General features: G+C 39.0%; 1 protein-coding gene across 4 annotated transcripts in view; it reads left to right on the top strand.

Annotated features, from left to right (window-relative positions):
- The window catches only part of LOC127443396 (myotubularin-related protein 13-like), a 158,811-nt gene that overhangs the window by 117,411 nt on the left and 25,989 nt on the right, over positions 1–15,411 (top strand). For all 4 annotated transcript variants that reach the window (XM_051721598.1, XM_051705860.1, XM_051713684.1 and 1 more), the window contains 4 exons: positions 99–269; positions 5,176–5,447; positions 9,500–9,672; positions 10,422–10,495. In XM_051721598.1, coding sequence (XP_051577558.1) covers positions 99–269; positions 5,176–5,447; positions 9,500–9,672; positions 10,422–10,495 — 690 coding nt within the window. The remainder of the gene's footprint in view (positions 1–98; positions 270–5,175; positions 5,448–9,499; positions 9,673–10,421; positions 10,496–15,411) is intronic.

The following is a 15,411-nucleotide window of genomic DNA, read 5'->3' as shown; positions in this document are numbered from 1 at the left end:
TATATAGTTGGTACTACCAAGCGCTCTCTGTTTACCTTAGCAGGCTGCCGTATTTAAGTTCACTTGTGATGCTCACAGGTCCATCTTTTTGCTTGCAGAAACTAGCCGCTGGTGTGGACCAGTTCGCCTACACCTGCGTACAAGACCATCCCATCTGGACCAATCAGCAGTTCTGGGAAGCCACCTTCTACTCTGAGGTGCAAAACCAGATCAGAGCTCTGTACCTCACTGCCCCTGCGGACAATCAACCCATCACTGCCAAAATCAAGGTAAAGATATGAGAAAGAGAAATCTTTCTGAATTTGTAAGTGTGCATGTCAGTAACCTAGTTTCCAACCACTTTTTGTTATCGACAAAGTGAAAATGCAAAAAAAAAGTTTTGTAAAATTTGCTGTCTTCTGCCTGTTTCCATTCAAATGGCCTTTTATCGATAAAAATGGTGTGCGTGTTGATGTCATGCTTAAAAAAACACTTTATCGCATACGTTTTGGTTTATCGCAAAATAAATCTGCCCTTAAGCCGTTTCTATACAGAAATGTGTGTATATCGCTAATTGTGTACCTTTTGCCTCCCAGATGTTCCTAAAGTTTTTGTAAAATGGGGATAGTATTGAGACAATTCACTGAAATTAGCCAGCTTACTGACCTTTTAAATTCACAAATAAGTGCAATCAGAAGACAAGGAATTGCAATCAAAAGATAGCAGTTGCCCTTCTGATAGGACTGTAATATTTGTCTTGATGTTGCACCTATCGCAGTTTGCCACCGGTTCCGACCCGAAAGTGAATCGTCATGGCCTTGTTCAAGCTGGCAATAGTGGGGAAAACTTTCGTTCTTAGTATATGGACCATCCATCGATGTGTATATGCTGTGTGCACAGCTATTAAATAAATATGTATGCGGTGTAATATTAGGGTTTACATATGATACATTCCTTATTGTAACAGGGTTCAATGGAAAGGAGGAGGCGGAAACCGAACAAAGCATCAAAGTAATATTTTTAATAAACTTAAACACAAAGACACACAAACGTAAATGCATACAGGGCAGCTGCCTGTAGCTCTCTCAAACTGCTGCATCTCATTGCCCCGCTCTCCTCCTTGTCACACTGATATTCAATAGGCTATTTTGAACAGTCATCTAATCTAAAGCATTGCCATCACAACTGCATTATGTCCTGCATTTTTGTCCAGCAACTTTTAATGACCAAGTGAACTTAATTGTCATCTAAAATTAATTTTAGCGTCATAATGCAATTTACATTTTCTGAAGAAGCTCAGCAAATGCGATCCGAGGTAAAGAGGGTTAGATTTTAAATATTTAAAAGTTTTAAAATGTTCAAAAGCTAGTTTTCTGAAAGTGAACTCGGCATTGGACAAATAGTTCTGATAGTTTATAGTCTTTTAAAAAAGTTTAGAACATTCTGAGAATGTCATTCAGCCGACTTCTTTTTCGTGTACAGAACAGGGTAAGGCTAATTTAAGTTTGTGTAAAGAAAAGGCAGTTATATAGGCCTAACAATATTATTTTATCGTTTGGTAATTTATTTAATTTAATACAGGGTATTGTGCCAGCATTTTTTCAAAAATAAGCTAAATAATAATTTTATAGAATTGGGCTATATGTTAGTGTTCCAAAAAAAGCACACTGAAGCTTTTCACCTAGTATTGTGTATTTATTTTTAATTTAAAACACTTTGTGCACAGAATTGATATGTTTTTTGTATTGTGGGCTAATTCCATGACTGGCATCTATTATTTTGAATGGTGTGGAAAAGCAGCTTTAATAAATAAACGGATGGCTGCTGTGATTAAATTAATCCCATAGAGTGGCCATTCATTTGTTCTCCATGCACTTGGCGATGACAGCTGCATGAGAGATACAGTTGTGGCCAAAAATATTGGCACCCTTGGTAAATATGAGCAAAGAAGGCTGTGAAAAATATGTCTTTATTGTTTATCCTTTTGATTTTTCATTCAGAGTATTCACAAAAATCTAACCTTTAATTGAAGTGAAGTAATTGAAGGGGGGGTCTCATAATTAAAAAAAGATTTTTCTCCAAAACTTGTTTGCCACAATTATTGGCACCCCTAGAAATTCTTATGAGTAAAATATATCTGAAGTATATTCCCATTCATATTTGACATTTTTTAGTACACCTGGGTGACTTGGAACATGAAATTGTTTAGCCATGACTTCCTTTTTCACATGGGTATAAATATGAGGTAACTCCCTTAGTCATCCATCACAATGGGTAGGACCAAAGAATATAGTTATGATGTGCTGCAAAATGTTGTTGAACTTCACAAAAAGGGAAGTGGCTATAAGAAAATAACTAAAGCATTGAAAATGCCCTATTTCCAACATCAGGGCAATAATTAACAAGTTCCAATCAACTGGAGTTGTTACGAATCAGCCTGGAAGAGCACGTGTGTCTATATTGTCTCCACACATGATGAGGAGGGTGGTTCGAGTGTCCAAAAATTCTTCAAGGATCACAGCTGGAGAATTACAGAAATTATTTGGGTCTTGGGGTCAGAAAGTCTCCAAAACTACAATCAGAAGTCACCTACATCACCACAAGTTGTTTGGGAGGGTTTCAATAAAAAGCCTCTGCTCTCATCCAACAACAAAATCAAGTGTCTTCAGTTTGCCAGACACTACTGGAACTTCTAATGGGACCAGGTTCTATGGTCAGATAAAACAAAAATAGAGCTTTTTGGCAGCAAACACCAGAGATGTGTTTGGCGCACACAGAGAGGTAGCCATATGGAAAAGTACCCCATGCCCACGGTTGAATATGTTGGTGGATCTTTAATGTTGTTGGGCTGTTTTTATGCCAGAGTTCCTGGACATCTTGTTCGGATACATGGCATCACGGACTCAAGCAAATACCAACAAATAAAAAAATCAAAACATGGCTGTCTCTGCCAGAAAGCTTAAAATGGGTCGTGGTTGGATCTTCCAGCAGGATCCAAAACAAACTTCAAAATGAACACAAAAAATGGTTCAATGACCACAAAATCAAGGTTCTGCCATGGCCATCCCAGTCCCCTGACCTGAACCTCATAGAAAACCTGTGGGGTGAACTAAAGAGGAGAATCCACCAACGTGGACCTCAGAATTTGAAGGATCTGGAGAGATTCTGTATGGAGGAATGATCTCAAATCCCTTGCCAGGTGTTCTCCAAACTCATTAGACATTATAAGAGAAGATTCAGAGCTGTTATCTTGGCAAAGGGAAGTTGCAAAAAGTATTGAATAAAAGGGTGCCAATAATTGTGCCACACATATATTTGGCAAAAATATTTGTTTTGTGATAGAACTTGTGTTGTGTTTGCAATTGTTTGATATCCATTAGAGGATAGAATTTTGTGAATATTCTGAATGAAAGATCAAAAGGATCAACAATAAAGACATTTTTCACAGCCTTTGCTCATATTTACCAATGGTGCCAATATTTTTGGCCACAACTGTATTTGTGTTGGCACTCCTGGAAGTGTCATGACGCAGATGTGTTTGCAGCATTGGATCTGTGCAAGTATGCCATTAAGACCAATTCATAACAGTAAGAGTAATGTTTCACGTACAATAAATTGGCTTTCAAGGATGAATACCTTGTTGTCATGATTAACACAGGCTAACGATTGGGGTAAATTCACGTGACACTATATTTTTGCATTAAAGCCTATTTTCTCGACCAAAAAAAAAAAGGTTTTCGCGACATTTGAAGTATCGGCTTAGAGTTTATACGCTAAAGTTAGATGGAAAAATATGTCGACACTTGTGAAATTTTAGCGTTTCATCTGCTATATCGGTAAACTTTTTGATGCAATACACTTTTTGTCGCAAAAAAAAACTTGGATGGAAATGTAGTTAGTGTAGTACACATAACTCTGTAAACACTTACCTGAACCTGTTTAAGGTGACCTTCTAAATGTTTTATAAATGTGAATGTTTTAGGAAAATGTACTAAACATCGATTTGTTTCCATCTTGTTAAATGGAACTAATGAATCTGTGCAAAATTATTATGGAATATAAGAATCCGTAGCTTTAATAATAAAACATACTGTATAGTTCCAGTCCTGGATACTGATTGGTCAATATAGCACTCCAGCCATGCTTAAAGGAATATTCTGGGTTCAATACAAGTTGTTCAATCGACAGAATTTTTAATTTTGAATCATCCCTCCTTTTCTTTAAAAGAAGCAAAAATCGAGGTTACAGTGAGGCACTTACAGTGGGAGTGAATGTGGCCAATTTTTGGAGGGTTTAAAGGCAGAAATTTGAAACTTATAATTTTATAAAAGCACTTACATTAATACTTCTGTTAAAACTCATGTATTTTGTGAGCTGTAAAGTTGTTTAAATTGTCATTTTTAAGCGTTTTAGGGTTTGTTGACATTACATGGTCATGGCAACGAAGTTGTAAAATTGGCTATAACTACACCGAAAAGGTTAGTAAGTTATGTTAACATATGTAGTGTTTAAGTCTTGTGGCTATACTTTTGAAAAAGTGAGAATTTTGATTTGAGTTTAAATTGTTTTTTTATTTTGTAAAGATCGCAGAGTGATACAAGAAGTTGGAAAGATGACTTGCAATACCTGGATGACCAGTGAAATATCACTTCACTTCATTATTTAGAAATAGCAGACTGCTGGATGGCACGATTGAGCATTCAGAATAGAGCATTCCAGAGAGTCATGTAATTAGCAATAAAAATGTGAATATAGTCACACCCTGTCAACACCGAGTATGTCCGTTGAAGCGCACCGCAACGGCTTGAGGCTGTCCAAACTGGACGCATCAAAGTGAACGTTCTAAACCGTTTATTTTTCTTGATGGCAGGAGTATCGTCAGCGTGTGCAGCACAAAATGAAACTGGGCATCCGTCTAATTTCAGTGCTACACAATGCGCTGCGACGCATCCAGTGTAGCCAGCATCATTGATTATGAGTTTCATTTGCTCTGGATGCAATGCGACCGTGACAGGGTGTCCGAGTCTTGTCTATATTCACAGTATATCATTGCTTCCTGTACCTTAGTGCTTACATATCTAACTTAGCATTCAAAATCACTACAGTATCAAATCACTACATTTGTGTTTATGTGTGATACTGAAAATTCTCCAGCAATTTAACCATCCTCTGGTTCCTCTGACCCATGTCTATTAGGGACAGGGTACTTTACTCACAGCACCCAGTGAGTCAGAACGGACCGCAATGGACCTTGCAGCCGAGCAGTTACGTGCTTGGCCCAGTCTGAGTAAAGAGAAACAGCAGGAGCTGGTGAAGAACGAGGAGAGCACAGTGTTCAGCCAGGCCATCCACTATGCCAGCCTGATGGTCTACCTGCTCGTACCACTGGACACCAGCAAAAACAAGCTGCTACGCTCTACTCCTGCAGCTGACTGGGAGAGTGGCAGTAACAGCATCCTCACTAACAGGCAAGAGGGGGTGTCTATCATTACATCCATCTAAAGCTGCTTTTCACCCTCAGGCCGAAAGGTTACTTTTGCTGAATCTTGCCTTTCTGTCCCAATCTGGGCTTGGAACAGATTGACTGATCAAGTGACCAATCGTGAGTCACTACATCACAAGCCTTTCCACCAGCATGGTTTTCTTTCAAAAGAACAGTTAGCTTCTGATTATGTAAATGCTACTAGAAACATTACTCGCTGTGCTCAGAACCTTTCGGCCCGATGATGGAAAACCGGCTATTGACATTTAGATTCTAAAGTTCCGTATAGAAATATTCAGATCTTTAACCAGCTATCTCATAGCACAGAATCACAAACTCTACATTGAAGTTCTGTTCTCTGCAGTACTTCTATTTCTAATCTCTGAAACTCTATATGAATTATTGAAAAATGACTTATGTTAGAGCATATTTTAAAACAAAAAGTTAAATAAAATAAAAAGTCAAATATGCTGTTTGCAGTACTCAGTCCTTGTTTGCACAAAAGAGTTGCCCTCAAAAGGACACATTTGCCTTACAATCAACCTCTACCTGCAGATCATTAAAATATCTTCCACATTTTCTCCACATAAAATCCCCACGGTTAATAGATCATTATTCAGGTTATGTGTCTGAAGGACAGCTGTGACAATAAAGTGAGAAATACAGTGTTTGGATGCTTCATTAGGCACAGTTGGTTCAATTATCAGGAAGTTGGAACTACATACAACCACCCAGACCCTGACATATAAAGGTCATAAATTAAAATGTATCTGTGCAGTTGAGGAGAACCCACAGAGAGGCCAGTTATCACGTATAAAGTAGATACAGAGTTAAGAAAGGAGAACAGTACCTAAGAATGGAGTAAAGGTACACCAGTCAAGCATATCAAGAGCTCTGCTGAACATTGGCCTGTATGGGAGGGTGCCACAAACAAAGCTATTGTACCAAAGAAACCATATAAAATCAGGTCTGGAGTTCGCCAGATAGTTTAATAGTGACCCTGTTGCGATATTTATTACATTTTGTGCTCAAATGAGACCAAAATGGAGCATTTTAGCCATATTTCAAAGTGAAGTGTGGTGCCAGTTTTAACACTGTCCCTACCACATTTCTACATTATGTATGATGGTATGTATATTGCTGTGTGACTGGGCGTTTTGTTTCATTTTATTTATGGGCTTTATGCCATTATTGTAAAGGAAAGTGGAGATAGACTGGAAATTGGAGGGATAGAAAGAGTTAAAACTGCTCAAAAACTGAAGTTTGGGTGAAAGTCTGTCTTTAAACAGGACAGACTATTATTGGGGTGGTGCATGAGGAAAGGGGTGAAATTTTACAGTGTTCCAGTCGTGAATTTCACGTAATGGACTTTCGGTGGTGAGTCTACAAGGTTAGCAACAAAACACCTAACACGGCGGTCCCATAGACTTCTTTTGGTGGTACACTGGCGAGGAGACCAGAATGAACTCTATGTGAAGTTTACTACGATAAAATTGCTGTTTCATAAGAGAAGACAGAAAATTTTGCGACAGGTAGGTGTCTGTTTACGGCTCTCCCCATTCATTTATATGGTATCTGCAAATGGAGACTTACTGTTGTAACACACTAGTTGACTATTACACTCTGTCCTATGGTAAAAACTCTGAGGTTGTTATCTCAGTATAAAAGATCTCTGATTTCTCCTCACGGATTTCGCGTGAAGTTCAAGTTTGGTGAACTTTGACAGGCAAATTTTCCGCATTGAGCAATTGGAAGTTGCTTGGTTTGTCAGTGACCTCTGTGTGGGCGGTACTTTGTACACAGCTGCACTGAATATTCACAATTGACAAGGATATAATTTTAGCGGTGAGTTTCTTTTTAACTTCACTCATCCAGAGTATAAAGTGCAGCATTAAAAAGAAGCCACTCAGCAATTAGTTTTTTGCTGGTCTCACGCACTAAACGTCTGCCCACGCCTTCTTCGCCCACGAAATTTCGCCGTGCAAAGGTAAATGTGACCGCGCCTTAAGCCCCGATCTCAATTAATTGAAAATTTGTGGCACTATTTGAAATTTGTTATTTGACTGATGTTAACAAAAAGTATTATTCGACAAACTTAAAATTCTAAAAGGGTCTAAATACTTCTGCAGGTCACTGGCGCTCAGTTTGGCACGGATCATTAAAGGGATAGTTCACCCAAAAATTTAAATTCTCTCATCATTTACTCACCCTCACGCCATCCCACATGTGTATAACTTTCTTTATTCTGCAGGACACAAATGAAGAATTTTAGAAGAATATTTCAGCTCTGTTGGTCCTCACAATGCATGTGAATGGTGATCAGACCTTTGAGGGTCCAAAAGGGACATAAAGGCATTATAAACGTAATCCATAAGACTCCAGGGGTTAAATCAATATGTTCTGAAGTGATATGATAGGTGTGGGATAGAAACAGATCAATATTTAAGTCCTTTTTTTTTAACTGAAAATCTACACTTTCACATTCAGCCACCTACTGGTTGGGGCTGGTCAAAGGTGGAGACTGATAGTAAAAAAGGACTTAAATATTGATCTGTTTCTCACCCACAGCTATAATATCGCTTCAGAAGAATTTGATTTTACCACTGGAGTCTTATGGATTACTGGTTTGCTGCCTTTATCTGCTTTTTGGACCTTCTGAGTTCTGGTCACCATTCACTTGCATTGTGTGAACCTACAGAGCTGAGATATTCTTCTAAAATTCTTCATTTGTGTTCTGCAGAAGAAAGAAAGTCATACACATCTGGGATGGCATGAGGGTGAGTAAATGATAAGAGAACTTTCGTTTTTGGGTGAACTATCCCTTTAAGAACGTAAAAGAAGCACAGCAGGAACTGACAATTGTCCTTTGACTGGCTTTTTGCTGGTTACGAAACACAAACCATTTTATAAATTAGCCTGAATAAGTACCCTTTACAGAAAATTGTTCAGTTCATTCAGTCAGTGAGCAAAAAAAAAATCTTCTGTTCCATACAAGAGGCCATTTTAAAAAGGCGCTGACAGCTCATGAGGCAGAGACATATAGACATAGTGTAGTCAAGAGTCCCTCAAGAGTCCCATCCAGTTGTACACCACGTCCTTCTAAGCTCCTCCAGTAGCCTGATTTTTACTCTGCTTCAAGAGAAGGATGAAATGAGTTGGCCTTTTGTGGGGAGAGCACTCAGCCATAACAGAAAAAAGGTGGTGGGATGGGGACGTAGAGCTTTGTAGTACTAATAATATGTGTGAGTTTTGGGACGCTTCGCAGTCTAAATGGGTGATGTCCGGCCAAATTAATGTCTTCAGCATTTATCTCTTCCTCCTCTTTTCCTCTTCTCTACATCTCAAAACATTTACAATTTTTCAAAGCTGGGATGGTAGACTTTACACAGAGTTTTAGGTGCTCATCTCAGACCTAAATTTATTTACTTTTTTTTCCAATTTTTATTGTTGGTGCTTGTTAAAGCAAGCATAACCATTACTCTGAACACCTTAGCAACGACATAGCAATGACCTGGCAACCACCCACAACGCGCTTGCATTGTGGCAGAGGATTTTCCACCCTCACATTTTCTTCAGAAAATTTATAAATCTAGTTAAAGATTGTTTCCCCACATCTTCCTAGACTCCTCCAGATAGCTTTCTAGCAGTTGTATTGCAAAAGTTGCTTTGATTGACAGTTTTACTCTAGACATGTTTATGTATTTTTCTGCTGGGAATGTCTGGAATTTGTCTCTCTGTTTGTAAACAGAAAAGGAGAATTACATCACTTTTCCATTTGCACATTGTGAATTAGGCCCAGGAGATATCAGACCCGCCCTCTTCCTCATGGTGGTAGTTCAAAACAATTGTATGGACAGATTAAACAAATATGGAATTGTGAAGCATTGATCATCTAGAGCACCGGAACTACATCAAAGCCTTTGTAAATAGCTGTGTTATTTTAAGAAATTGCTCCCAAGAATATTATATGGTGCCTCTGCTTTTGTTTTTGGGTTGTGATGGAGTGTGTAATATAATTAATATCTTTGGAAAAAACAGTATTGCAGGAAGTGTGGCAGAAAGCTTTGACACTGAGAGTGGATTTGAAGACTCTGAGACCAGTGACGTTGCCAACTCGGTGGGGAGGTTCATTGCACGTTTCATCGACAAAGTATGCACAGAAAGCGGAGTGACTCAGGATCATATAAAGAGCCTACATAGTATGATTCCAGGTAAAAGACAGTGTGCACGCACACAATATAATCAGTGTATTTAAACAAATATCAATAGATTGTTAAAATTAGAAAGACTGTTATATAAGTACTGCCTTAAAACCATACAGCTGTATACAATAATAGCACTACATATACCACTGTGGTAACTCTGTCTATATGTTTAAAGTAGTCAACTATTAAGGATTGGTCTGTTGCACTGAACCTTATAAAAGCTGTTTTATTGTACATGGGGGAGGGGCGCCCTCATGAGGGCTGCCTTTTTAAAATCACATGACCATCTGAATACTACTCGCTTAATCTCAGTAACAGTCTTGTTATTGGACACTTTCACTCTTGGATTAAATTAATCATGGCTGACTGTGAATATTGAATTTCTAAAATGGCATCTGTAACTGAAAACTGTTGATTTTGAATGATGCTGCATCCACACCACTAGGTGTCTCTGTAAATCCAAGATGACACAAACAAAAAGGTACTGAGTGCACCTTTAATATACAGCTTTGTGGAGTGGAATTTTGGACCAATGAGATTTCACTGTGGTTTGGTTTTTCGAGCGTGACACGTTAGAAAAAGAAACCAAGTGACAGACACAATGTCTTTGCACTTGTCGTGGTTGCAGCTCTTTTGGAAAAAAACTCAGATTAACAAAAAAGAGATTTACTACTTCGAGCACCATGTTACAGTCCTTGCATAGAATATCCTTCTAAAGGGATAGAAGGTGTGTGTAATTGCTTCTGTTTGTTCAGGTATTGTGGCAATGCAGATGGAGACACTAGAGGCAGTTCATAGAGAAAGCAGAAGACTGCCTCCCATTCAGAAGGTACTGTACATTTATATTAAATATAAACCAATAAAACTAGAAAATGCTGTATTTTATTTAAATGAGTTGAAATATGGTAATAAATAGCAGCAATTAACTAAATATTTCACCTTGAAGAAGAAGTGATTTCTGGCAGTCTCCTTGAGGCTGGGCAGGAGCTCAAGTGAATTAGTGAATCATTTATGTGAACTAGTCAATTTTCATGAACTTGTCCGAACGAACTGACTCACTAAAATAAATTGGAGTTCCCAACTCTCAAAACAAATGGGTTATCTGTTTAAACCTGTTCATATACATTAACTGTCCGGAAGAACAGATTTACTGTTCGCAATACAATGTAAATGTAGGCACTTGCTCCCCATCAGCATAAAGCTCGATGTCGTCATCAGAGGCGGACCGGAACATCTCCCAGTCCGTGTGATCAAAACAGTCTTGTAGCGTAGAGTCTGATTGGTCCGACCAGCACTGGATCGTTCTGAGGGCGGGTGCTTCCTGTTTCAGTTTCTGCCTGTAAGCGGGCAGAAGCAGAATGGAAGAGTGGTCCAATTTGCCAAATGGTGGGCGGGGAAGGGATTTGTAGCCATCCCGGAAGGGAGAGTAGCAATGGTCCAAAACCCAGTCCGTTCATGTGTTAAAACTAATGTGTTGGTGGTATTTTGGTGCGACTGATTTGAAACTGGCTTTGTTAAAGTCCCCGGTCACAATGAACACAGCCTCAGGGTGCGCGGTTTCCTGTTTGCTTATAATCCCGTACAGTTCCTTGAGTGCCCAGTCTGTGTCGGCTTGTGGCGGGATGTACACAGCAGTGATAATGACCACTGTGAATTCCCTCGGTAGCCAGAACGGTCGACACAGAAGCATGTGAAATTCCAGATCAGGAGAGCAGAAAGACTTGATAGAATGTACGTTCCTCTGATCATACCAGGATTTGTTGATCATAAAACATACACCATCACCTCTACTTTTACCTGAGAGGTCTTTCGCTCTGTCTGCTCTGTGCACGGAGAACCCCGCGGGTTCAATGGCTGAGTCTGGAATCTCCGCAGACATCCAAGTTTCTGTAAGGCAGATAATGCAGCAGTCCCTCGTCTCTCGTTGGAAAGAGATCCACGCTTTCAGCTCGCAGAGCTTGTTATCCAGAGACTGAACATTTGCCAGTAGAATACTGGGTAGCGGGGTTCGATTTGCGCAACGTCTTTGATGAGAACGTGTCGGTGATGTTGACGAAGATTCTTGCTGACTTGGAGGATCTCGCTGTAATACGTCGATCGATTACGGCGATGGAAATAAAATTCTCTGAGCTAGTTACAAGAGTGACTGATGTTGAGAGACGAATCGATTTTTTGGAATCTTCGGAGAGGGAATTAACCGCTAATCCGGCCGCAACCAAAGTTGATTTGGAACATCTCCTTGAAAAGCTTGAAGATCTTGAGAATAGAAGCCGCAGGAATAACGTTCGAATTGTTGGAATTCCTGAGCATGAGGAGGGCAGAGATATGGTGAAATTCTTAGACGAGTTTTTCCTGAGTCTGCTCGACATAACAGGCCACAAGCTGGAAATTGAGCAAGCTCACAGAGTCCCTGCTCACAGATTTGCTGAGAGAGATAGGCCCTGATCGATTCTGGCCAGATTTCTGAGATCATCCGATAAAGATCTTGTGTTGCGCCAGGTGAGGAGCAAAGGGAAGCTTTCTTGGAAGAACCATAATATTTTCTTGTTCCCGGACTTTGCGAGTTCAACAAGAGAGAAACGCGATCTGTTCAAGGAATGTAAGAAACTCTTACATCGGCAAAAGATCACTTTTGCTCTGATGTTTCCGGCCAAACTGAGAATAGAAACGAAGGACGGTCGCAAAGTATTTACATGTCCCAATCAGGCAATGTCTTTTATTGAATCAATGGGTGAGTAAACCATTGGGTGTTTCTCATGTGAGTGGGTCGACTCGCTATACTTACTCTGGCTTTTGAGGAAGCCGGGTGTCATTTTGGTTTCTTTTTTTCTTTTTGCGTTGGCTCCGCCGAGCGGCTGGAGCTTGTTTTGTGAATAACACTTTTCCTTAAAGAAATTTTGCATTGAAGTTCCCGGCCAGTTTGAGAGTGGACACTATGGATGACTGCAAAATATCTACATGCTCACACAAAGGATGTCTTTTATAAAGTTGACGGATTGTGTAAGTCATGGTATATACTTTTATGCGGCCTCCAAGTGAATTGACACGACCATTCGGGGAACCGGGGTGCCGGTTTTGTTTCTTTTTGTATTGGAGCTTGTTCTATTGAATAACACTCCTTTGGAACAGCTGTAGATTAATCTGTTCGTTCTTCATGCATATTCCTCCTGCTGGTAGTAGTTTGTTTTGTTGAGTTTTTTTACGGGACATTGGAATGATTACGTCATCCATTTAACTCATAACAGCCAGCTCACTGAACATATCTGAACAGTTTTGTGAATGAATCTACACATTCTTTGTGTTCTATTCTTCCTATTGGCTGGGTTTATTTTACAAAGTATTTTCTGTTCTGTAATTTTGCCTCACAAAGTATTTGCAAAGAGGCAGATGCTTTGGGAGAGGTGATTGCGGCTTTTGGAAAAGGTCATGAGGCATCAGTGTACTACTCCCTGTTAATTCAGAGTATAGGGGCTGGAGCTTTAATTTCTATTAAGAGATGATGGGAGAAAGATTTGAATTTGGTATTGGAGGATGGAGTGGGGACTAAGATTCTGAAAAATGTCAAGTCTGCATCTAGAGATGCAAGGTAGACAAATTATTTTAAGAGGATGGAAGTCAGATGGAGCGCCACCATTTCCGGTGTGGTGTGCGGAGATTGGGGAGTGTGGCGGCTTATGAGAAGATGATAGATGGAAGGCTGGGGCTGGAGGACTTATTTTTCAGGAAGTGGGGTAGGTATTTGGCAGTTTTGGAGGACTCTAGGGGAAGGGATGAGGAGGGAGATGTTTAGTTTAACTCTTTATGTTTATTATATATTGTATTTTTTATTTATTTTTTTATTTTTTTATTTTTATTTTATTGTTTGTGTGTGTGTATTGTTTTATGTGACCACAGGGGTGTTCTTTGAGGTAGGGTGGGGTTGGTGTTTGGGGAGGGATGTTAATGAGTGTTAAAAGTTGATGTTGATTCGGTGTGTATATGTTGCGTTTTTCTCTGTTGTGTTTTTTCTTTGAATCAATAAAAAATGTTAATTACAAAAAAACAAAAACAAAAATCCTCGCAAAAATCGAGGTTACAGGAAGGCACTTACAATGGAAGTGAATGGGGGCTAATTTTTTAATGTTTAAAATACTCACTTTTTCAAATGTATAGCTACAACACATAAACAATATGCATGTTAAAATGCTTTTAGTGTGATAAAATCACTTACTAACCTTTTCTGTGTAAAGTTATAGCCAATTTTACAACTTTGTTGCCATGACGATGTAATGTCAACAAATCCTAAAACCCTAAAATTACTGTCAAATTACGTTTTAAACAACTTTACAGCTCAAAAGATACACTGCTTTTAACAGAATAATTAATGTGCTTTTATAAAATTCTAAGCTTCACATTTCTGCCTTTAAACCCTCCAAAAAATGTCCCCATTAACTTCCATTGTAAGTGCCTCAATGTAACCTTGATTTTTGTTGCTTTTTTCTTTTTGTTTTGTTTTTTTTTTTAAGAAAAGGAGGGACGAGTCAAAATAATTTTATGTGATAACCAACATTATGCCACAAATGCTATCGATTGAGCTTAACTTGTATTGAACCTGGAATATTCCTTTAAGATTTTTGCCTGGTGGACTACAAACTGGGTTAAAGAAAAGCCATAAACGTACATTAAAGGAAGGATCCATGCTATCTGAGGACCATAATATCTATGAAAAACATCTAATAGAAAAATTTTGATATACTGTCTTGCAAAGGCAAAACACAGTTACTACACATTTAGTCAAAAATGAATTATGACCTCAGTCGGGTCTCTAAGACTATGATTGGTCCTATGACAGACAGGTTTGGCTCAACTATGCTGAGATTCGAGAAAACGTAGTGTGAAAATTTGATAATCCACATTGGGTTGGATCTTTGGATGGCAGATTACATGCACAAGATATCAATGAACATCTTGGGTAAACTTGGCATCAACTCAAACTGCTGCACTGGTGTAAAGTGATGTCTGTAGTCATGCCCTGTCCCATTGACAAAATTAGATCACAAGTGGTCACTGGAGATGCAAGTGAGACACGTTAATGTTGTAAAGATGTAAACAGTACCAGGGCTTTTTGAGATACTCAGGTTGAGGAAAGAATGCAGGGCTGGATGATGTTCTACTATCTCCACAGGGGACAGAGTTGTTTTTCAGCAAAAACAAACAAAAAAAAAACATCAGGAAAGTAACTGATTGAGAACCCAACTGGCATCCCCAGTGTGAGGTGGACTTTTGCTCAGGGTTTCTTCTGCCTGGTTTGGCTGTGTGTTCTCAATTTTCCACATTACAGATACTTGAAGTAGTTCCCATAGTACCCCTCTTTTTTCTAGTAGGCTCTGTTTCAGCTTTTCTCATACTTCTGAATCTAACTAATGAGCTAGATAATGACACCAGGACAGGGACTAGGGCAGGACACATTGTCTGGACAGTGTAAAAATTGATAGGTTCTGTCTCTGGTGGTAAACACTGAAGTTGTGAGTATGATTATTACACTTGGAACAAACTTAATTGATGTTTACTCCGCCATCAACAGAGACTCTTGTTGTTTGTTAAAAAGCAGACTAGACAGACTTGGCTTTCAATGTTTTTGGTCTTTAATTGGATAAAAATTTAGTCTTTCTGTATATAGAAGACAGCAAACATTATTTTGTCTCAGTATCACTGACCTCGTCATTTCAAATTCTGCATTTATGAAAATTCATCTGTTCATCTCCA

This window comes from Myxocyprinus asiaticus, chromosome 1, assembly GCF_019703515.2.
Source record: "Myxocyprinus asiaticus isolate MX2 ecotype Aquarium Trade chromosome 1, UBuf_Myxa_2, whole genome shotgun sequence".
In the NCBI taxonomy this organism is placed as follows: domain Eukaryota; kingdom Metazoa; phylum Chordata; class Actinopteri; order Cypriniformes; family Catostomidae; genus Myxocyprinus; species Myxocyprinus asiaticus.
The sequence above is the reverse complement of the archived record's forward strand: the minus strand, read 5'-3'. Positions and strand labels throughout refer to the sequence as shown.